This window comes from Lissotriton vulgaris, chromosome 1_1 (genome assembly GCF_964263255.1).
Source record: "Lissotriton vulgaris chromosome 1_1, aLisVul1.2, whole genome shotgun sequence".
Lineage (NCBI taxonomy): Eukaryota > Metazoa > Chordata > Amphibia > Caudata > Salamandridae > Lissotriton > Lissotriton vulgaris.
Window position 1 is genome coordinate 962,274,162 of NC_141685.1, and position 23,914 is coordinate 962,298,075.

Below are 23,914 nucleotides of genomic sequence, written 5' to 3' on the forward strand. Positions count from 1 at the left end.
GGGTGTTGCGCACCTGCCTACTGGTGACCGCCTCACATCAGAGTTGCCCCCCGCATCATGGGTGGGTTCGTAGCTGTCTTGTCGAATCAACTGGCCTTACGGGGACTAGCTCGCATTGGAGGTTCAACGGTCTACGTGAGCTCTGCAACAAGGGTCTGCTGATTTCTCGCCGAGGCAAACGCCTTCACGGGGACGACCAAGCACAGTGGGAGCTGCCCGCATCCCCTTCCCTCCGCTCGGGTCCCGAGTCGACATGCAACTCTGGGACAGGGGAGAGTGGGCCCTCAATTCGCCCGCTGCAATGTGCTTGGCTCTAGGGGGTTCCTGATGAGCCCTGTCCATCTGAGCTGCCGCGCCGCCTCTCGGAGGGGCCTGAACGCTCTGATCTCCACGCTGCCAACTCAGTAACAAGGTATGGGAGTGCCCTCATCCTGCCTGCAGCAGCCGTAGTTACTCTAGACGGGTTTCTAGGGGGCCCGGCTCGTCAAAACTGCTGTGCCGCCTCATGAAGAGGCCCGACCGTCCGGAGAGCCAACGACCATCCCTGACTTCTGCTTTTCCCCTGACTTTCCCGGCCTTGGTACAACGCAGGCTGCCTCCAGGGGTTGTCTTCTCGAGTCTGGAAACTGACTAGTTGGTCCAACTTTTACCTACACTCCCAGCGGTTGCTTGTAGCCCATGAATATGACTCACACTGCTAATATAACTTCATTAAGATCTGACGCTACCTAGTAGGCTTACTCTTTTCACTGCCTGTCTTGTTTCCGGCTGTAAGGTTGTTATACTACATTTTCCTCTCTGCATAATCAGACGGTTTTCCTCAATTACCCTTCTCTTCAGAGGAAAGGAGCTTGGGCTCTGTGCACCTCCCTCTCTGAGTAACTTTGATGGTCGCCGGAGGCTCAGAGTCTGATAACTAATAATCTGACACAGCCGCAACATTGAGAACCACAAGGAGACATATATACCCACGTTGGATTTCACACTCTGAGGGCGCAAACCCTGGTGGCAGGATATGCCCAGACGTGGGTCCCTTGCTCACTTGGCCACTGGACTCAAGCTAGCTTAATATCCCACCTTGATGCTGCAGTAAATATTTGGTTGGACCAGAGACTTTTGCCCTGCTAGCCTGAACGCCTCTTGACCTCACATTAATTGGATAATTTCATTTAAATGCCAGAATATGTGCCCTCTTCTTCTTATACTTCTTCTCATTGTCGCTACCCTAGTGGCACCTTCCTCTTCCCCCACCACCCTCATCCTCCTCATTTTCCTAACATGACCGCCATTCAAGTTAAGTCTAGAGTTAACGGCTTTAAAATCATTTATCCCCTAATCTGTCTAAAGCTTCAGCAAAATGGTTCAAGCATAACACCATTGAACAATTTCCTGATTCCCTCTTTGTTGACCAATTCCATAATGGTAGTTATGGGAAGCTCAAAATGACTTCATTTTTTTACTGACAACATCCCTTCCTGGTCTACCAGCTTCTATAACTCCTTCAAGGTCACCTCCTCCTCATCAATCCCACATGGGCAGCAGCTAAAAATTTCCCCCTCCATTTGTTTTAATGGCTCACTCACTATTTCACTATATAATAATGGTACTGTCTTGATTCAAGCTAAAGACACTTGTCTCTCTCTCTTTGACCACCTCGTCCCTTCCCTACTTCCCACGTCGGCAACTGTGATCTTCTTTGATTCTTCCTCTAGCTCCGCCCTTCACTCTCTATCTCCTCCCCTGACCCCCCTATACTCCAATAGGCCGCTCTTGTGGGAGGCACAGGCCGACCCTCTGCCCCCCTCTTCCCCTACTCCCTCCTCTCCCATTCTTCCCCCCTCCCAATGTGAACTTCCCCTCAACGTATCAGCCATACCTCTGGCTAACACTCTCCTTTGCCACTCTGCACCTTCCCGGTATTCCAATGTTAACTCCTCTGCCATAACCCTGCCCACCACCCTCTTATTTAATCCACCTTTCCTACAACCTGATCTCCCTGTTAACTTTCCATACTTCCCCCTTTCCCCCTTCTCTTTTTCCCTACCCGCTCTCCCCCTCTCCTTGTACCCTGAATTTTTCACAAACCCCTTTCATATCTCTTCATCCTCCCATTTCGCCAGTATTGCTGCACAACCCTTTATCCCCCCTTGGGAATCCCTTCCTTTTCCCTCCCTCGGACCTAGCAGACATATTCTTTCTTCAAATACCCTCTATTCCAATCCCCCCCACTCTACCTGACACCTTTCCCCTTTCATTCACCTCTCCTAGCTTACGGGACATTTCCAGCCCCATCTCCTCTATTCTCTTCACTTCACTTCAGAACCCTCCTCGACTCATCTAAAAACAGACCCAAAAAACTATTTGAACTCATCAAAACTCCAAACTGCCCTCCCCCAACCATCAAGCCTGACGATTCTCCAGAGAAATCACTGCTGAATCAGGTCATTCATCCTACCCCTTTAGTGGAGCGCAAATCCTTAGTCATTTGGCAAAACTTTGACGTCATCTCTGAAGATGCCCTGCTCAAATATATCCTAGAAACAAAACCCTCTAACCATTCTTTTGACCCCATCCTTAGTGACATTGCCATTGATTTCTACGCCCATACTCTTTCCTACTGGACCTGTCTGGTTCACCTCTGTATCAGCCAAGGCTCCCTTCCTGTAGCCCTCAAAACAGGACAGGTTACCCCACTTCTTAAAAAACCCTCCGCTGATGCAAACGACCTCAACAACTTCCGCCCCATCACTAACCTCCCTTTTCTTGCGAAAATCGCAGAAAGATGTGTAGCTAAATAACTTTCCCTATATATTTAGAATAATAATCTTCTTGACAATTTCCCGTCTGATTTAATTCAAAACTGCAGCACTGAAACAGCCCTGCTGCAAGTGATAGACGATGTGCTGCTTATACTCGATTCAGGGAAGTCTTGTCGTCTAATTCTTCTAGACCTCTCTGCAGCCTTTGACACTGTTAATCACAACACTCTCCTTAACACTCCAACAGAGAATGGGTTTGGAAGGCACAGTGCTTAAATGCTTTGCCTCATTCCTCTCGCACTGATCCCAAATGATCAAAATAGCAAGCAGTCTTTCGTCTTCATTGGCGGTAGGTCCTTGCACTCTCTTTGTTCATCTCTATTTGAAACCATTAGGAACTCTTCTAAGTAGATTTGGGATCCTTTACCATCTCCATGCGGATGACACTCAAATCTACCTTAAGGTGTCTTCCGCACACAATATCTCAATCCTCAACTCTATTCTCAACTCAATTCAAAACTGGATGTTAGCTCATCAACTCATTCTGAATCCTTCCAAAACTGAATTCCTCCTCCTCTCTACCTCACTCTTTCCTCCTCCTGTTCTATCTTGGCTGGATCAGCTGAATTTACTCAACAATAAACCTATTAGTGTCGACAGCTCAAAATCCCTTGGTGTCATACTTGACAAAAGGCTCAATCTACTCTCCCACATCAATTCCATTGCAAAGAATGCACAATACCAACTGCGCCTTATCTGGGGTATTTCGACATTTCTTTCCAGAGCAAGACCTAAAAAAACCTTGGTATCATCTCTGGTTCTCTCAAGATTGGACTATTGAAATTCTCTTCTTGCTGGCCTCCCCAAATCCCACTTTCACCTCTTAAATCCGTTCTCCATTCAGTGGCTCGTTTTATATTTGGGGCCAAAAGAAGTGACCACATCACACCCATTTTTTCTTCTCTTCGATGGCTTCCTATTGAGGCAATATCAATCTACAAGACTGCCTGTATCACCCACAAAGCCTTGAACACTTCCTTCCCTCGATACCTTGCGAATAAACAGAACATTTCTGGAGGCTCTAGACCGTCTCATAATGCGTAAAATGTACTGCTTGAGCCCTCCACATTCAAAAGGGAAAGATCGATAACTCAATCCGTCTCAGGCAATGCGGTGAGAATCTGGATCTCGCTTCCTCCATTACTCCGTACCACCACCTCTACCCGAACCTTCAATACCGACCTCAAATCTCTACTCTTCCAAAGACATTTCCAGAACTAATACACCCCTTTTCATGTCCCTCAAGGAAGTTCTTTCGTTATTGTAAATTTGTATCTATGCCCGTACAATCTTTATCCTATTGTATTTTATGTGTGACTGCGATCTATTTTTATTTTACCTTTTTTTTTTGTTTCTCGTTTGCTTCTGTAACGTGTAAATATGTAATATTCTCCTCATGTAACATACTTGGTTCTATTGTGAAGCGCTCTGACAGCTTTGGGTAAAGTCTGCGCTACATAAAAATGTATTAAATAAATAAATAAAAACTCAGATTGGTAACTAAAAACAATAACAAAAAGTGGACCTGTCATTTTGTAGGCACACACATGCATGGTGGGCAGGTCTGTATAATGACAAGTGAAGCTACCTAAAAGGTTTTTTTTTGTTGTTTTTTTTAACCATGCTGCCCTCTATCAAGGATATTGTGCAGCGTGGCAACAAAAAAACATTGGCAAATGTATCCCAAACCTGAGACCCATTGGCGTTGCAATTGCTTTTTTGATGCACATCTACATTGTCAGCAAGGCTCAGGGCCTCATTGCAACTCTGTCTGGGCACCTTCTTGGGACTCCATGTTTCTGAACCTGTTCATCCGGGGTTCGGAAACCCTGGACTTGGTTCTACCAGGTGCGAATCTGCAGATGGTAAATAACAATGGCTGTGGGCATGGGCTACAACCAGAGGTATAGCTCCGACCTCCACCCACTGTGAGCAGATAACACTGCCCCAGAATGTCCCAGCCCTTCTCCCACTCCACCCCAAGCCTCATCCCCCAGCACTCATTCGCTGCCATTACCATCTTCACAAAGGAGGTAGTAAATGGCAAGTGTTAAAGGGTGCTTCATTGGGCCCCGGAATTGAAAGTGACATGCGGAAATGTCCCAGTGTTCCTTGGTCCGCATGTTATTCCCCATTCCAGTGCCCATAACTTTTCATACTTGTTATTTATTACAAAGATATCAGCCAGAACGGTGCAACTACATATTGCACGCCTCCAAAGTCAACAAACAGAGCATGGAGGCTGCCATGTTTGCCAGACGTTGGCCTTGGGTAGCCCAGGAAAGGCATCCTTCTACCTCTGCTGGTTAAAAATAAAACAAGCAGCAGTAATGATGCCCCGAGGGACGCTCGCTTGTTGTGCACAGGAAGCAGCTGGCACCTTAGCGGACAGCATCTCACGTTCCCTGTACATCTTTCCTATTGAAGGGCTTTATTACAGAGCTCACGAGCACAGGGACCCCATCACAAAAATATCCTGGAGGTTTCCTTCTCTATTTGGAGTAGATTTTCGATTTTTTTTTCAGGAGTACTCCTGGAAATCTGCAGCAATTGTACTCGAATTCAATTTTCGTATAAGGGAGTAAGCTCAAGCAAACACCCCAATGGGAGGACAAATACACTGTTAACTTTGTCCTGGAAAAAGTACTTTTTCCAATGGAGAAAACGCCTCCTCTGAACATCCATCAATTCTGAGCGTGTTCCCTGCCTGTTCCCACCGTTGAGAGTACTTAACTCCTGTCTTTGAACCGCACCCAGGATGAGAATGGGTCTGAAAAAAGTTTGTAAACTTTAACTGTATTAGGTATGCAGATTTTTTAAGGCATATTTCTTCCTTCCCAGGGAGTAAATTTAAAACACGGAAATCTTTTTCAGTGTTCAAAATCAAATTTTCTAATTATTGTAAGTATTTTTACTCTTTGGAAAAAAGATGATTTGCAAATGCAAGGTAGATGTACACATACAAATAAGTTTGTGAATCCTTTCCAATGTGTGTAGCCACATATTTTCTGGAAGATGTATTGTGGGAATTGTAATTTTGGTTCAATGCAGATTATAATAGATGTGAAAGGAAAGCCAAGGCTGTTCCATTGACATGAAAATATATAGATATATAGTGACGGCATTCTAACAGCCACGCCCAGAAGTCTCTGACCAGGGAACTTTTAACTTTAAAAACCTTCAGAAACATTTGGGGCATGTTCAGGAGACTCACAATTGGTGATGACGCCGCCGATGGGTTCTCCTTTGAAGTCAAACTCAATATCCATGTATTTTCCCTAAAGGATGAAAAAGAAAAGCTTTTAATCAATAGCAAAAGTGTGCTTTAGTGATATCAAGTTCTGATTGGCTACCAATGCTGCTGATCTTTGGGTGGAAATCGGCTAATTGGCCTCACTACTAGGGTTGGGCAAAGTTGTGAAACTTCACATTCTCCGACTTAATTAGGCTGTTGAAAGATCTTTCAAATTTTGTGAACTTGAAGATATTTTTTACAAAGTAGATCAATATAACCTACCAAAAAGGATTTTTGGGGAAAGATTCACAAAACCACCATTATCAAGAGTTTTTTGCATCAAAAATACATTTTTGTAGTAAAAATCTTCCACAAGAGCAAAAGAAATGCACACACGGTTCTATACATAAAATCATGCTTGGAGGCAAATGTCTACTTGGCCCACATGGCGAGGAAGCAACACGGGGCAAGGTTGGGGGGGGGCAGAATCAACACAGGGGTGCTGGTGGGAGAAGTGACACGGAGGGCGTGGTGGGGGAAACATATGACAAAGATAACGAGAGACAGAGCAAAGATGGGCGCAAACATGTGAAAGAGAGCAATGTGGAGCAGGCAAAGGAGAATCACACAGTCGAGAAAGCAACCAAGGGGCTGGGGGAGTACACAAGAGCGAGTGCAACGTGGAAGGGCTGGAAAGATCCACATGGGCAACAGAAAGAAACACAGACTGCAGGGGGATAGAAAAGTATGCAACGCAGGTCATTGGAAAACATATGCAATCCCATGGAGTGCTTAACCAAAAAGAAAACAAGCATTGGCAAAGCCAATAGGTGTCATCTTTGGGACCTATTGGCTTTGCCAATGGTTTTTCGTTAAAGCTGTAGAGTATCCCTTATGTTGTGCAACATGGCTAAAGAAGAAAAAACAACAGAAATCATGGTGAGCCAGCCTAGTTGTTTTATGGGTGTGAGCAAGCATGCAAAATAACACAAGCTATTTATTTTTATTTTTCGGATCGGTAAATTAAAAAAAAGCGCATTCGCAATTTTTTTTCTAAAAGTGGGTGGGGGAAGCAATACTGGAAGCAACATGGAAGAGAGGAACATGGAGCTCGGGAGGAAGAGAAGCACATGGATTCAGAAAGAAACGAGGCGCTGTGGGTGGGAGAAGCACACGGTTAGAGAGAAGAACTCAGGGGGGAAGCACAATGGGCGAGTACAACACAGAAGAGGGCAGTGGAGACGCTTGCAGGTGAGAGCAAAGCACTACAGAGGAGGCAAGGTGGGGCGGGCAGAAAAGTACACAAGGGAGACAGCTGGAAAATACATGCACTCTCATGCAGTGCTCAACCAAAGTTTGAAAAGTAGTTCCATAAAGGCAAGCTTCATTACCTAAATACTCGCTAGTGTCAGGTGACCTAGTTTGAACATTTACACCTGTATATATAGGTGTGGGCTATCCGTACAGGCCGTTTAAGTGCATTTGGCTTATTTCCAAAGCACGTTGCCAGCCCGCTTCCACACGCAAGGACGCTGCCCGTCTTCAGGTGAGTTGAGATCTTCTTCTCGCTTAGCGCGATTGACACCGTTGAGCGTTCCGTTCTTTTATATTAATCTGGCGGCCTTACTCTTTCCTTTCCGCCCCTGGGGCCTCATTTATGAGGCCCCTTGCGCCATCGGAACTTCACTTTTCATGAAGTTCCGTGGCGCAGAAACCAGCGTGGTATTTATCAGGCAGCAGTACGCCAGTTTTTGTGGCGTACTGCTGCTTGATAAATATCAGTCCCTTTAACGCAGTGTTCTGCGTTAAAGGGACTGATAAAATTCTGATGGATTGTTTAAAACTCGACAAATATAAAGACATTGCTTGGCTGGCGTATATTCATAAGTGCTCTGTAGAACTTGGACGCCCGGAGATTTTCTCCTCCCCGCTTGACCTAAAAAAAGCAGACCTAGCTTGGGTCAAGGAAAACTTTCATAAACTTAAGTCTTTGGAGAGAGAACAACTCCAGTTAACAAAACCCATGGTCAGAGCACATTATATGACAATCACTTGTGTAGCTATCCAACCATATCTTGTCTTAGTCAACATTCCGTTTCACAGGTGGCTCCTGGTTAAGTTTAGATTCAACCAGAATTATTTGGTACTCTGTGACAGACAGGGATGGTTTAAGCCTGAGGACGCGCCTGTATGCAAATGCGATAATTTTACCATCCAAGACAATATGCACCTTATGCTATTCTGCCCTTTTTTTCATGCACCTAGGCAAAAGTATTTGTTACCGTTGTTGAAAGAGAAAGCATTTATGCAAGCAAAACCTGCTCTTCTGTTTTTACAAATGCTTGATTCGCCCTTGGTAATGTTTAGTGTGGCAAATTACCTCGTTGCCGCTGTGCGGATCAGGAAGAGGAATTTACAAGCTTAATAGTGGGGTCAGTGATGAACGTGGTATATATTGCTTTTTTGCACATGATGAGTCCTTTTTAATATGATTGTTTTATTGTTTTTAATTGTATTGTACTGTATGAAATCTTTTTAAATGTACTTGGATTAACTTTTTGTTGTAGTATGCTTTTATGATTTTTAACAAAATCGAATAAAGTGGTTTTTGACTTTGACTTAATTAGATTCTGTTAAGACACATCGCTTAGCGCTCCACTCAATCGTTGTGGTTGTCTCTTCAGGACGAATTGCTGCCCTGACTGTTTTTACCGCATTTACGCCTGAGCGTGACTTCCGCTCAACCGCTATCAAGGTTCACGGATACGTCCATCTCTACAAGGTATGCAAATCGTACTATACATAGGACTATTGACCTTAGGAGGACTATTAGTTGGTTTACCTCTTTTTTACACTCGCTATCATTGTGTTAATTACAGCTCCCTAATCCGTTACTGCAGCCTTTTAACCAGAGTACGCTCCACACCGTGTCTCTACGCATCTTTAGTTTTGACGGTTTGGAATTTACACAATAGGTAGGCATGTTATCTACAGCAGTTGATCCACACGAAAACAAAAGTATTAAGCTTTTTTCTGAAACCAGGCTATTCTTGTTTCCCACAGCTCCTTTCTCTAAGAATCACTACATCCCAGCATCATTCCACTTTACCAAGAAGTTTATTCCATCATCTCAAACGTGTACCTATTTAAAGTGGCATATTAGTGCTGTAACTCACACATCTATTGAAAGTGACATTTACAGAATTTTGTAGCTTGGAAGTAAATATACCCCCATTTTAATCCTTGTATTTTTCAGGCGCTATAAAAGAATATAAGAATGGGAAAATAATTTTTGTTCATAGTACGGTTCATGTCTTGCTCTCCATTTCTCCAGACATGTAAGCCGGATGTAGTATCCACATTAAGAGATAGGCCAGCTTATCATAAAAATATAAGATATCAGTTTAGGTGTTCCTCGTGCCTATCCTGTGCTCTTTCCACTCTGGCCTTTATGCTTTTACCATTCTAAGGACAAGTGATCATAGACTGTGCCTTTGGACAATTTATCCTTGCTATGTAATTTTCAGTTTACCCTTATTTCTTTTTACCTTGAGCACCAAGGCTTCCTTTTGATTCCCCATATTTGGGATTGCTTGTTAAATATACAGGACTATCTCCTCCCCACTTCCTATTACAGTGCATTGTATTTATGAATTCATGACGGCCTATACATTTTTTTGTGTTTTTTAAGGGGAAATACATTTTATTCTCTGTCACTAATTGTGATTTTAATTTTAGGTATTTGAGTTTCTGTCTTGAAGAAGGCGCTGGCCGCAGCAATGCTCGTCGACAAAACACTCATTATATGTTTTTATAGAGAGTTTATATGTGTTTTTTTATGAATTATTGTTATTCTGTGTAATTTATTTTCAAGTAATTTGCTCTATATTTTTTCAATTCTAATTTGTTGTACTACACATGCATGGTCCACATGCTTTTTAACTTTATAACTGTAATTATGTTCTTTTTGACTTATGTTTAATAAAAATTGCCTTTAACTGGAAGTGGGTTGTCCTTGTCCTGCCACTATTAGGTGGGCAAGCTTCTTATTACGGCCTAGGTTGATACCTTCACTGTATAAAGGTAAGCAGTGCAAGGACACATGTAATCAGATTATGCTCTAGAGGAAGAACACAAACAATAGGAGGAAGGAAAGCCTGCACAAGCTGATAAATAAAAAGCAAGCACATGAAAGCTACAATTAAGCCAACCACTGGTAAGCAATGAGTTGGCACTAAGCCCGCTGTAAGCGGACAAAAGGTTGTTTCGCAAACGGTCAGCCTGCGCTATCCAATAATCAAGGTCTAAAATCCTACCCTCTGACATGCTCCAGCAAATGATCTGATTCATCCCACTAGTTCTGGCAACAGAACAACCTTCTGATGACATTTCACAAAAAACCCTGCTTACTATGGAGTGAATGTCAACAACAGTAAGGCATTCCCCTGGACAGGAGTCCAATAATGTCATCTGCTACCCTCGAAGTGAGGAGCAGTCCTCAAGGGCTGTCCGATCCCGATAGTTTTGCATCCATCTTCCCTGTGGTATGGGCTGAGTCACCGTCCGATCATGGTGACTGACATGAGCTCACAATTTGTCGCTAAACCTCTACTACAACCATCGCTCTTGCTTCAGCCTCATCCTCCATCACCGGGTGCCTCCAGGGTCTCCTTGAGCAGCCCTTATAAGGACATCTTGTCTCCCAGGTCTGAGATTCTAACCCCCTTCGGCTGGGGCATATTGATCCCTTTCGTCAGTAGCCTGTCCCAGGGATCTCCAGGCATAGAAAAAAAGAGGGATTTGCCATTCTGCATGTTGCTAAGTGTGGCAAGTACATCAAGACCAATTGTAGGTCCAGTGCATGTAGTTGTTTCTTGACCCTCCTGTAGCTCAAGCGTGGCTCCGGGCTTTATTGGTGTAGTAAGGATAGATGTTTACCTTTTGAACATTCATTGACCGTGGCCCTTTGGAGTGGGAAACCCAGAGAATTAAGTCCCTGTCTCTGTAATTAAATAGTTGGTCTACAGTTGGTCTGGATGGTCCTCCTGGTGAACGCAGACAGTCGAGCACTCTGTGGCACCTCTCAACAGAGTAAAAGTTTGAAATCTTGCCCTGAAGCACCTCCCAGTTTTCAACATACAGCTCAACGCTAGGTTCTTCCTACTGTTCGAGCATCCCAATGATGTGCACATTATTGCGCATCGAGCATCCCTCCCCATCTTCAGATTTAAGCCTAAACGCTTTCATCTCCTCCTGCAGGCCCTCTAGTTGCATCTGTAATTCCTGGACTGCCAGCTCCATATGATCCACTATGAAGAGATTCACATCTAGCGTCACTGAGCACATATTCACCACCAAGGACGACTTGGTATCCTTGTTAGCTGCAAAATGGTGTCAAATTTACAAGTGTGCATGCCCAACATGGACTCCATGGGGCTCAACACGTCATCCTGCTGTAGCAGCAGGTCCTTTCTATCTATAGACACCTTATCCTGCAGCGGTCATAATGATTTCAGCTTGACCATCATGATAGGGGCCAACGAGTTGGGTGCTACACGTTCCTGTGCCGGTGCCAGGAAGTGTTAGTCTAAGCACAGGAAGTTAGGGCTCTTCAAATAAAGAGGTTCCACCCAGCCCAGGGATGGGTTTATTCTCTACCCCATCAGGCTCCAAAAGGAGGTCTGTGTGGTGGCTGTGCTATGCTCCTTTCCACTGAGTTCCACCAAGGTCTCTGTGCCAGTCCCGTAAATGCTTAGCAGATGTGACACTTGCCTGAAGCCCCAAGAACGGACATGGGCTCCGGGCCCTCCAGCAGGCCTCCTTGCATGTCTCGATTTGCACTTGGGCCTGGAACATCAGATGAAATGGGGGCAACCCCAGTACATGGGCAGCTCCTCACAACATTGTAGATACCCCATAGTTTCCAGCGGATTGCTGCCTGCACGCCACCTGCCCGCATTGTGTATCTACAACCTGGAGAAGGGCAGCTACAATCTCCAACAGCAGGTTGCGTGTTCCAGGCCTCTGCCCTCCATCAGGCTCACTGCATGTCTCTGGCTGCTACGGCCACCGGATCCAACACAGCAGCAGTCTCTCAGATGACTTAGCACAGGCCTAGCCAGACCCAAGTGACAGCTTTATTTATTTATGAGTTTTATATAGCACAAACTTGACACAAAGGTATCAAAGCGCTTTACAAAGTAAGCACAACAGCAGTAACATGAGGTACATAGAGAATAGATAAAATATATGGTAATGGTAAAAAAGTAAATGGTATACAGTGGGATATGTAAGCAAAAAAGCAACAAGTATACGAGTTTCATGAAGTGTCTCTATGCCGGTCGGCTGTCCGGCCCTGCTGGGGACACTGAAGTATTAAGCATGCAGCGATTGGCTCCATGGGCAGAACTAGACCCTCTGGAGGCTAAACCCCACCCCCAGCACCTGTTCAGGTGGATGGCATTGCTTGTAACATGATGCTTGTTTAGGTCCTAGTAGGCCACCTGGACCTCTGCGCGACATGTCCTGCTGAGCTGTGCCACACCCACTTCTTATTTTGGTACTAATTAATGCCAGATAAGAGAGAATTCCCAATAAAAAAATAATTTAGCAATTCATCCGTTATTTTAGTAGACAAAATCAATGATGTGACAAAAAAGAAACATACATGGGAGGTAGCAAGTGAAGAGGTTTGGATCAAGCACTGGGTGGTAGTGGCGGAGCCAGTGTGTCGTGGCCCTAGTGCAAGGAAGGAAATGGCCCCCTGGCTGCTGTTTGAGCTGTGAAATATAGCAAAGCCGCTGGCCCCAGTACCGCTGCATCTGCTGCACCAATGGAAGCTACGCCCCTGCTGGAGTATGTTCAAAAGCAAAGAGAAATATCCTCTTATCCCATCCACTTTGTTTGTAACATGCTGGTAACATATCCATAAATTCATGCACGCCACGGCATTGGATTATTAAAAATGTCCCCATCTTCTTGTAACACTATACAAAAATAAAAAAACAAAAGATTTACGTAGCATAAATCGGACGTGATGCTCAAAGTTAACTTGCATATCAATTTCAAAACAGACAGAAACACAAAGTATACGAACTATGATGAAAAATGTATTCCTGCAAATTCTATATAGTTATTTTCTTGAGGATGGTACCTTGCAGCCAGTCGCAGCCGTCATGCCTCGCAGGTGGGGGGTGGCGGAGGGTCACACGAGCAGGAGCTTTGCTTTTAATTTAAAAAACATTTTTTTATCTTAGCAGGCCCGATTTGGTCCCGCGTCGTCTCTGCTTCTCTGCTCCTCTAGGAAGCAGGCAGCCTCCCTCCCCTCCCCTAAGCCGATCACAACGCTGTTATGGCAGCAATGTGATTGGTGGGGACGGCGCCCAGACAGGCGCCTATTGGGAGGCCATTTTCTCCATGTAGGCTGCATGCCCACATGCCCACCCACCCACAACCAAACCCTTCTGCTTACTCACAGTGCCAGAAGCAGTAACATAAAATGGTATTTATACCACTGGCTACTGGCACTTGCGAATGCAGTGGAGTGACGCTCTTCCGCCCACATAGAGGAGCCGCCCCTGCTTGCAGCCACTGTGTTAAGAAAAAAGTCAAGCAAAACTCTTCGGCATAATCTGAAGTCTCTCTACTGGTTGAGCAATGCGATGCACAGATTTAGACTTCCTCAGATACTTTTAAGACAAATGTGTACTAACAATTACTTTGGACCGCGACTTGGAGTAAGACAAATGGCTGAGTCCCCATCCACATGGCATATTTCACCCTAAGTACCGGCACAGTACCATGAGGCCTGGTGCATTACCGTCGGTCACACAAGACTGCTCTGAGACTTTAACGCCAACAAGCACTAGAAACAGGAATTAACCTCTGGAGCTCACCAAGACTCCAGGTCACACCAGATTAGGGCTGTTAAAAGTACAGGCTTAATCCCAAATTTCCGCTGTGGCGAGGGTGGATCAGAAACCACCTATGCCAGCCATACAGCTAGCTCGTCCCAATTCACTGCATCAAGAAATTTGGATTGGCAAACTCAACTAGTCTTGGCTTCAGAATCTATTCACTTTGCTAATGCTTACAAGGAAAGGTCACTAATAAGAAGTAGGCTAATGAGAGTTGTAGGAGAGTAGGGTCTGCAATCCTATGATCACCCAGATTTTTTGCTTTTGTTTCACTGGTTTACGACTTTCTCTGGCTGTGGGCCTGCCAATCAGACCCACAGCCTGGCTGTTCTCTCTCTAAATTACAACATGTACTCTAGGTGCATTTACCAATTGGTACTGGGCCACCTTATCAGACCCTGTAACTCAGGGCATAGGTGTACCCAGGGCCTACCAGGGGCTGAAGCATGTATTATGCCACCCCTGGCTGGCCTCCTAAATTTGACACAACTGGCTGCATGACAGCTGGGGCAAAGTCGTGTAATCACCCTTTGCTATAGATATAGTATACCTATATCTAACCCTAGAAATGGACACACAGATTCCTATCAGTCACTCCTATGGCAGGCCTTGACAATCCTGAAGGCAGAGTGCTGGGAATCGTGTGAAATGGTGCTCTGGCATGAGCTGAGCCCGTTTGCAGCTTGCAGAACCAAGTCCTAATAGCTGTTCCATGATAACGCATACCATATACTCTTAAGTGCATTATAATCCTCGCGGTTAAATGCTATCTTTGGTATTGCTTTATCAAAACATGTCGAGTAAGGTGTCATACGAATTGGAATACTAACCCCTCGCCAATTCTGGCGACGGGGTTAGCATTCCACCCTTCTAGAGGGACACAACATGTATGTAACTGTGAACCCCGGTTAAAGTTAAACGAAGCCTCAGCTCCACAAAATGGATGCTGCCACCACAGACACGAGTCTGACCTCCTGCTGCTGGGAGCCCTTCCAGCGAGGAGAGCCTGGACAAAGGGTTTCCTGTCCGGGGCGGTGCTAGCACCATCCCAGACAGGTTTTTGTGTATCCTGGGTAGGCAGGGCTTTACAGGAAGGTGACTGTTGAGTGGCACCCCGGTGCTCACTACGCATAGGCCGGTCAGAACCAGTTCCAGGGGCACACCAGCCCCTGGCCTGGGGGAAGTCCGGCATGGGAGAGGGGTGTAACCACCCCCCTCCTAGTCCCACCCATAGGCAGGACCTAGTCACCGGGTCAGCCCCTTTTCTTAGTATAAAGATAGGAGCGGGCCCCCTGTTCAAATTAGATCATCTTTGGAATCAAGACACGACTTTCTGCAAAAGGACTTCAAGATTTCTTCTTCAAGATTCTCCCTTGTGACTAAGGAGTAGTCACCCTGCATCCGCAGGCACCATCTTAAGAACACTGCGGTCTGCTGCAAGTCCTTCCTCCGGAATCCGACTGCCCAGCTTGATGAGAACCGGCTTCCCTGGCACCTCTGACCTCTACTCACCTCTACAGCTAAGCTGAGAACCGTGAGTGCGACGAGACCTCGAGGGACCGGCCATCTTCAAGACTGCACGACTTCTTTACAGCAAGCCCGCCGAGTAATCCACTGGTGAGTGCTTTGGGGTCCGAGAAGCCCCGACCCTGAGCAGCTCCAGCACCGAAGATCAGCCCTCCAGCATCTCCTCGATCTGCGTGGGGCCCTTCTGCTTTTTGCTGCTCACCGCGTTGTTTGGCTACTAGCCCGCTGGCTTGTGGCCTTCTTCACGACGCCCGACGACATCACTGCTGCTGGTCTGGTTGCTCCAGACTGGCCCTTGCTCCCTTCCAAAAGAGGAGCACCCCGGACCCTCCTGGTCCACTCAAGACGCCATTTTAGGTCCACCGCGTGGGCTTGAATTAGCCAAGGCTTTGTTGCCCAATCCTGGGTCCAGCGACGCCGACAGCTTCATCCATCGTGGGACAGCTCGCTCCTCCATCCTGGTCGCCGACAACGCCTCCTGGTCCGTGAGATCTGCAGAGCCCAGCGTCGCCCACTCACCTAGTCGAGGTGACTACCATCCGGTGCCCTCCTGGTGCCACCTGACTACTGGCTAGTAGTCTCGAACTTGGTCCCCTCTGCTTTCAGGTAACGTCCATCTTCAAGATCCAGGCTTGGATCACTTCGAACTCTCTTCACTGGTCGCCTGCCAGCATCTTCCTTCCAGGCTCCTGGTCCGTCTACGAGGATTCCCGACGTCTTTTGAGACCTATGCAGCTGCAGCCCCTGGGCTAGGTAACTTCGGCATTTCGGTGCCCCAGCATAGCCTCACTATCCAAGGGTCAGAATCCACTTTCGTTTTCCTCCTACCAGGTCGGGTTCGCCCGACAACACTAACTCTGTGAAATCTAGCTACCATAGACTTTGTCCCGCATCACGCGTGAGAGTGCACACACTGCACCCGAGTCCCCTGGGCCTCCTAGAAGTAATCTAACGATTCTATAGTCAAGACCTAGCGATTCCAAAGCCTATTAGTACTGTACTTACCTGCTAGTAATTTCGCATTCCACTTTCAGAGTATATGGTTTTCCGTGCCCCTCGGGCATTTGTGTATACTGTGCTAACTTAAGTATTTTCGTAAGAGTTTTGTTTTGTGCTTAGTACCCTGTCCTCATAAAGAGTACAGGGCTGTTGTGATTCTAATAAATACACTGTTTATTTTCATAACACTTGTGTGGTGTCCTTTCACTTGGTATTCAAGGGGTATATGTGATGGTATAACAGCTGGCTTAACACGCCCTCTCGAGTCTTTAGCCTTAGACTGCTCGTATCCACGCTACTAGGATAGCTGGTCTATAAGGTTGACTTACAACCAATCATCAATAAGGGTTGTCTGGACTGATACATAGTGATCACTAGAATAGTGAGCACTGCATATCAGGCCAACTTCTCACATTGGTGGCAGCGGTGGGATCTGAGCTTGCTGTTGTTTTACCACACGTATCCTAAGAATATCTTGTGAAAGATCACATAAGTACTTCAGGTACATATAACTTAGCTTAGAATACTCTGAGTTCTACTGAACCAGCTGTTGTAGCTCCTCAAGGCTTAGCACACCTTGGCTACAACTCTTAGCAAGGGATCAGTAGGCAAACACATAGTGTAGGTAGGTGCATCACTTACACCACACTAGAATCAGCATGTCAGACAAAGGAGGAAACTCTGAGTCTCCCCTTGTGTCAGTGGACCTCCCACAGGTCACTTCCAGATATGCTGCTCTTAGCTTCCAGGAGATGAGGCAAATCTGCACATCCAGGAAGCTAAAACAGGGTTCTAACCCTACAATTCCCTTTCTGATTGGTCTCTTAGAGACTTATGATGCCAGGAGGGCTGGTAACCCAGACCCTTCTAATCCAGATGGGAACATGCCTCCCCTAGAGGGAACCAGAGGAGACCCTGACCTAATCCACCTCTCAGCTGAGACTGAGGAAGGGGAAGAGGATGAGGATCTATCTGGGGATGAGGCAGATAAGGGACAGGTAGAAGTCAGCAGACTAAGCCGGTCCAACTTAAGTAGGCATGAGAATGGATTTAGGGGACCCCTGGGTCCACTCTCAGGCCAGCTTAACATTGGGAATGGACGAGTTAGGCCTCTATCCAGAGGCTCTAACAGATCCCTTCAAACCAATGGCTCTCACAACTCTTCTCACAAAGGGATGACATCCCCTCAGAGGAGAGTGTATGAAGCTAAAGAAAGGGCAGTCAATCTGAGGATTGAAAGGGAAGAACTTGCCCTGGCCAAAGAGAGACTTGCCTTTGCTAGAGAGCAACAGTTAAGTGGGGTAGTCCCCACTGGTGGCAGCATTATACCTAGCAATAGGGAAAGGAGTTTTGATACAAAGCACCTGAATAAGATAGTGCCCCCCTTTAAGCAAGGGGATGACATCCACAAATGGATAACTGCTTTGGAGAGGGCCTGCACTGTGCAGGGTGTTCCCCAAAGTCAATGGGCAGCTATTTTGTGGCTCTCCTTTGAAGGTAAAGGTAGAGATAAGCTCCTCACTACTAGAGTGGAGGATGCTAACAATTACCAAGTCCTGAAGAGTACACTGATTGATGGGTTTGGCCTAACCACTGAGCGGTACAGGTTGCTGTTCAGGGATACCCAGAAAACTCAGTCTCAGGATTGGTCTGATTTTGTAGATTGTGCCACTAAGGCTTTGGAGGGCTGGTTGCTGGGCAGTAAGGTTACTGATTACACAGGATTGTTTAATTTGATCATGAGAGAACACATTTTAAACAATTGTCAGAACCAGTTGTTGCATCAGCATCTTGTTGACTCAGATCTGACCTCTCCCCAAGAATTGGGAAAGAAGGCAGACAGATGGGTCAGAACAAGAGTTAAGCAGAACCAGGGCCAGAACCAGGGTGGTCAGAAGAAAGCAGACCAGAAGGGTAAAGATTCTAAGGGGGAACAAAATGACCAGAAGTCTTCGTCAGGTCCCCAACAACCCAAAGAGGGTGGGGGTCAGGCTCCCCAGAAAAAGAAGAATCAAGAAGGCCAGTCCAAAAGGTGGTGCCAGTACTGTAAAAGTAAAACTCACTGGTTTAGTGAGTGCACCAAGAAAGGAGGAGGGCAGACTCCTGCCACTGCAGCCCCTAAGGCACCTGTGCCCCCTAGTACAGTCAGCAGTGGTAGTGCACCTCCCAAGGGTTTAGTTGGGTTAACCTTGGGTTCTGAGGGGTATGACAACCTAGTTGGCACACTCACTCAGGCTGTCCTTGTCTGTACAGGGGATGTGGATATATCCCCTGATGTCAGTCCCAATACTTTGGGCAAATACAGACAGACACCTTTAATAAATGGAAGAATGGCTCAGGCCTATAGGGACACTTGTGCCAGTGTCACCATGGTGACACCTAACTTTGTGGACCCTGGACAGATCATGCCAGGTACAGATTTCCTGGTGACCAATGCAAGCAATGTCACTACCAGTCATAGTATGGCAATTGTTGCTTTCTCCTGGGGAGGGGTAAATGGCCAAAAGAAGGTTGTTGTTAGTTCAGACCTCCCAGTGGATTGTTTGTTGGGCAATGATTTGGAGTCATCACAATGGTCAGAGGTGGAGCAGAGGACTCACATGGAAATGTTAGGCTTGCCAGAACATGTGCTTGCTGTGACTAGGTCACAGGTCAGATGATGCCCCACTGAACAGGTGCTGGATCCTGGAACAATGGACCAGACACCTCCCAAGAAGAAGAGCAGTAGGGTTAAGGCTGTGCCTTCCCCCTTGCCCCAGGTTGTGGATCAAGTCTCAGAGGAGGCTGACCTACAGGAATTGAGGGAAACTGAGCCTAAAGAGTTTGAACTTGATCAAGTTGAATTCCTGGGCTCAGGGGGACCCTCAAGGGAGGACCTGGGGAAGGAACAATTAGACTGCCCTTCCCTTGAACCCCTCAGACAGCAGGCTGCCGCTGAGGCTGCTGGGAACGCCACAGGTACCCACAAGGTATACTGGGAAGATGGACTCCTGTACACTGAGGCAAGAGACCCCAAGCCTGGCATGGCCAGGAGGCTGGTTATCCCCTTGTCTCAGAGAGGTTTCCTCCTTACCTTGGCCCATGAGATTCCCTTAGCAGGTCACTTAGGCCAGACAAAGACTTGGGACAGGCTTGTCTCACACTTTCACTGGCCTCACATGAATGAGGATACCAAGGAGTTTTGTCGCTCCTGTGTCACCTGCCAAGCCAGTGGTAAGTCAGGTGGCACAACAAAGGCCCCCCTTATACCAATGCCTGTGGTGGGGGTGCCCTTTGAAAGAGTGGGGATTGACATTGTTGGTCCAATGGAACCCCAGACAGCATCAGGGCACAAGTTTATACTGGTGGTAGTGGATCATGCCACCAGGTATCCTGAAGCTATTCCACTTAGGACCACTACAGCACCTGTAGTGGCAAGGGCCCTAGTTGGAGTGTTCTCCAGAGTGGGCTTCCCTAAGGAGGTTGTCTCTGACAGAGGTGCAAACTTCATGTCAAGCTACTTAACTGCTATGTGGAAGGAATGTGGTGTCAACTACAAGTTCACTACACCCTATCATCCACAATGCAATGGGCTTGTTGAAAGGTTCAACAGGGCCCTAAAAGGGATGATTCATGGACTACCTGAAAAGCTCAGGCGTAGATGGGATGTCCTGATTCCCTGCCTTCTGTTTGCTTACAGAGAGGTCCCACAGAAGGGGGTTGGCTACAGCCCTTTTGAACTTTTGTATGGGCATCCTGTGAGAGGCCCCCTGTGATTGGTGAAGGAAGGATGGGAGAGACCTCTCAAAAAGCCTGCAACCAGCATAGTGGACTATGTACTTGGTCTCCGCTCCAGGATGGCTGAGTATATGGAGAAGGCATCTGAAAACCTTAAGGCCAGTCAAGAACTTCAAAAAGCTTGGCATGACCAAAAGGCTGTCCTGACTGTTTATCAGCCTGGACAGAAGGTGTGGGTGCTGGAGCCAGTGGCCCCAGCAGCACTCAAAGACAAATGGTCTGGGCCCTACACAATTCTTGAGCAAAAGGGAGAGGTCACCTACCTGGTGGACCTTGGAACTCCCAGGAGCCCCCACAGGGTGCTCCATGTCAACAGGCTCAAAGCATATGTCGACAGGAAGGACATGAGCTTGCTCATGGCCATAGATGAGGGACAGGAGGAAGAGAGTGACCCTCTCCCAGACCTGCTCACTCAGAATCCTGATGATGGGTCAGTAGATGGTGTTGTCTTTTGTGGCAGCCTTTCTGAGCATCAACAGAAAGACTGTAAACAGGTTCTTGAGTCTTTCAGACATATGTTCTCTCTGACACCCAGTCAGACCAATTGGTGTACCCATGAGGTTGACACTGGTGACAGCTTGCCAGTCAAGAGTAAAATCTACAGGCAGCCTGATCATGTTAGAGACTGCATCAAAACTGAAGTGCAGAAAATGTTGGAGTTGGGAGTCATTGAACCCTCAGATAGCCCTTGGGCTAGTCCAGTAGTTCTAGTGCCAAAACCTCACACCCAGGGTGGTAAGAAAGAGATGAGGTTCTGCGTAGACTACAGGGGTCTCAATGCAGTCACTAAGACTGATGCCCACCCAATACCAAGGGCAGATGAACTTATAGATAGATTGGCTTCTGCCAACTACTTAAGTACATTTGACCTGACAGCTGAGTATTGGCAAATCAGGTTAGCTGAGGATGCCAAGCCCAAGACAGCATTTTCAACCCCTGGTGGGCATTATCAATTTGTGGTAATGCCATTTGGTCTGAAAAATGCACCTGCCACCTTCCAACGGTTGGTGAATCATGTTCTCACTGGGCTGGATGACTTCTGTGAAGCATATCTAGATGATATTGCTGTCTTTAGCTCCACCTGGGAGGATCACCTGGTCCACCTGAGGAAAGTGTTAGATGCTCTGCAAGCAGCAGGCCTCACTATCAAGGCCACCAAGTGCCAGATAGGGCAGACACAGGTTGCATACCTGGGCCACCTTGTAGGTGGAGGCCAGGTTCAGCCACTGGAGAGCAAAATACAGTCAATCAGGGACTGGGCTCCTCCAACCACCCAGACTCAGGTTCGAGCTTTCTTGGGCCTGACTGGTTACTACAGAAAGTTTGTCAGGAACTATGGATCAATTGTGACTCCATTAAATGAACTGACAAGTAAGAAAATGCCAAAAAAGGTTCAGTGGACAGCAGGCTGTCAAAAAGCATTCGATGACCTAAAGCAGGCCATGTGCACAGCACCTATCCTCAAGAGTCCAGACTACTCCAAACCATTCATTGTCCAAACAGATGCTTCTGAGTTGGGTGTGGGAGCTGTTCTATCTCAACTGAATTTTGATGGTCAAGACCAGCCCATTGCTTTTATAAGCAGAAGGCTGACCCCCAGAGAGAAGAATTGGTCAGCTATTGAGAGGGAGGCCTTTGCTGTGGTTTGGGCCCTGAAGAAGCTGAGGCCATACTTGTTTGGCACTCACTTCAAGATTCAGACCGACCATAAGCCCCTCTTGTGGCTAAATCAGATGAAGGGTGAAAACCCCAAACTGCTTAGGTGGTCCATTTCCCTACAGGGGATGGACTTTACAGTGGAACATAGACCTGGTACTGATCATGGCAATGCCGATGGGCTCTCCAGATATTTCCACTTAGAACAAGAAGACTCACCTGGTCAAGGTAGCTTATTGTCCCAAAGTTTGGGGGGGGGTCATGTAGGAGAGTAGGGTCTGCAATCCTATGATCACCCAGATTTTTTGCTTTTGTTTCACTGGTTTACGACTTTCTCTGGCTGTGGGCCTGCCAATCAGACCCACAGCCTGGCTGTTCTCTCTCTAAATTACAACATGTACCCTAGGTGCATTTACCAATTGGTACTGGGCCACCTTATCAGACCCTGTAACTCAGGGCATAGGTGTACCCAGGGCCTACCAGGGCCTGAAGCATGTATTATGCCACCCCTGGCTGGCCTCCTAAATTTGACACAACTGGCTGCATGACAGCTGGGGCAAAGTCGTGTAATCACCCTTTGCTATAGATATAGTATACCTATATCTAACCCTAGAAATGGACACACAGATTTCTATCAGTCACTCCTATGGCAGGCCTTGACAATCCTGAAGGCAGAGTGCTGGGAATCGTGTGAAATGGTGCTCTGGTATGAGCTGAGCCCGTTTTCAGCTTGCGGAACCAAGTCCTAATAGCTGTTCCATGATAACGCATACCATATACTCTTAAGTGCATTATAATCCTCGCGGTTAAATGCTATCTTTGGTATTGCATTATCAAAACATGTCGAGTAAGGTGTCATACGAATTGGAATACTAACCCCTCGCCAATTCTGGCGACGGGGTTAGCATTCCACCCTTCTAGAGGGACACGACATGTATGTAACTGTGAACCCCGGTTAAAGTTAAACGAAGCCTCAGCTCCACAAAATGGATGCTGCCACCACAGACACGAGTCTGACCTCCTGCTGCTGGGAGTCCTTCCAGCGAGGAGAGCCTGGACAAAGGGTTTCCTGTCCGGGGCGGTGCTAGCACCATCCCAGACAGGGTTTTGTGTATCCTGGGTAGGCAGGGCTTTACAGGAAGGTGACTGCTGAGTGGCACCCCGGTGCTCACTACGCATAGGCCGGTCAGAACCAGTTCCAGGGGCACACCAGCCCCTGGCCTGGGGGAAGTCCGGCATGGGAGAGGGGTGTAACCACCCCCCTCCTAGTCCCACCCATAGGCAGGACCTAGTCACCGGGTCAGCCCCTTTTCTTAGTATAAAGATAGGAGCGGGCCCCCTGTTCAAATTAGATCATCTTTGGAATCAAGACACGACTTTCTGCAAAAGGACTTCAAGATTTCTTCTTCAAGATTCTCCCTTGTGACTAAGGAGTAGTCACCCTGCATCCGCAGGCACCATCTTAAGAACACTGCGGTCTGCTGCAAGTCCTTCCTCCGGAATCCGACTGCCCAGCTTGACGAGAACCGGCTTCCCTGGCACCTCTGACCTCTACTCACCTCTACAGCTAAGCTGAGAACCGTGAGTGCGACGAGACCTCGAGGGACCGGCCATCTTCAAGACTGCACGACTTCTCTACAGCAAGCCCGCTGAGTAATCCACTGGTGAGTGCTTTGGGGTCCGAGAAGCCCCGACCCTGAGCAGCTCCAGCACCGAAGATCAGCCCTCCAGCATCTCCACGATCTGCGTGGGGCCCTTCTGCTTTTTGCTGCTCACCGCGTTGTTTGGCTACTAGCCCGCTGGCTTGTGGCCTTCTTCACGACGCCCGACGACATCACTGCTGCTGGTCTGGTTGCTCCAGACTGGCCCTTGCTCCCTTCCAAAAGAGGAGCACCCCGGACCCTCCTGGTCCACTCAAGACGCCATTTTAGGTCCACCGCGTGGGCTTGAATTAGCCAAGGCTTTGTTGCCCAATCCTGGGTCCA

At 47.2% G+C, this 23,914-nt stretch overlaps 1 protein-coding gene across 1 annotated transcript in view; it reads right to left on the minus strand.

Moving 5' to 3' along the window:
- Positions 1-23,914, minus strand: part of MYO1A (myosin IA) — a 359,821-nt gene that overhangs the window by 213,584 nt on the left and 122,323 nt on the right. Inside the window, exon 7 of the mRNA XM_086959948.1 lies at positions 6,034-6,097. Within this exon, the coding sequence (XP_086816074.1) occupies positions 6,034-6,097 (64 nt within the window). The remainder of the gene's footprint in view (positions 1-6,033; positions 6,098-23,914) is intronic.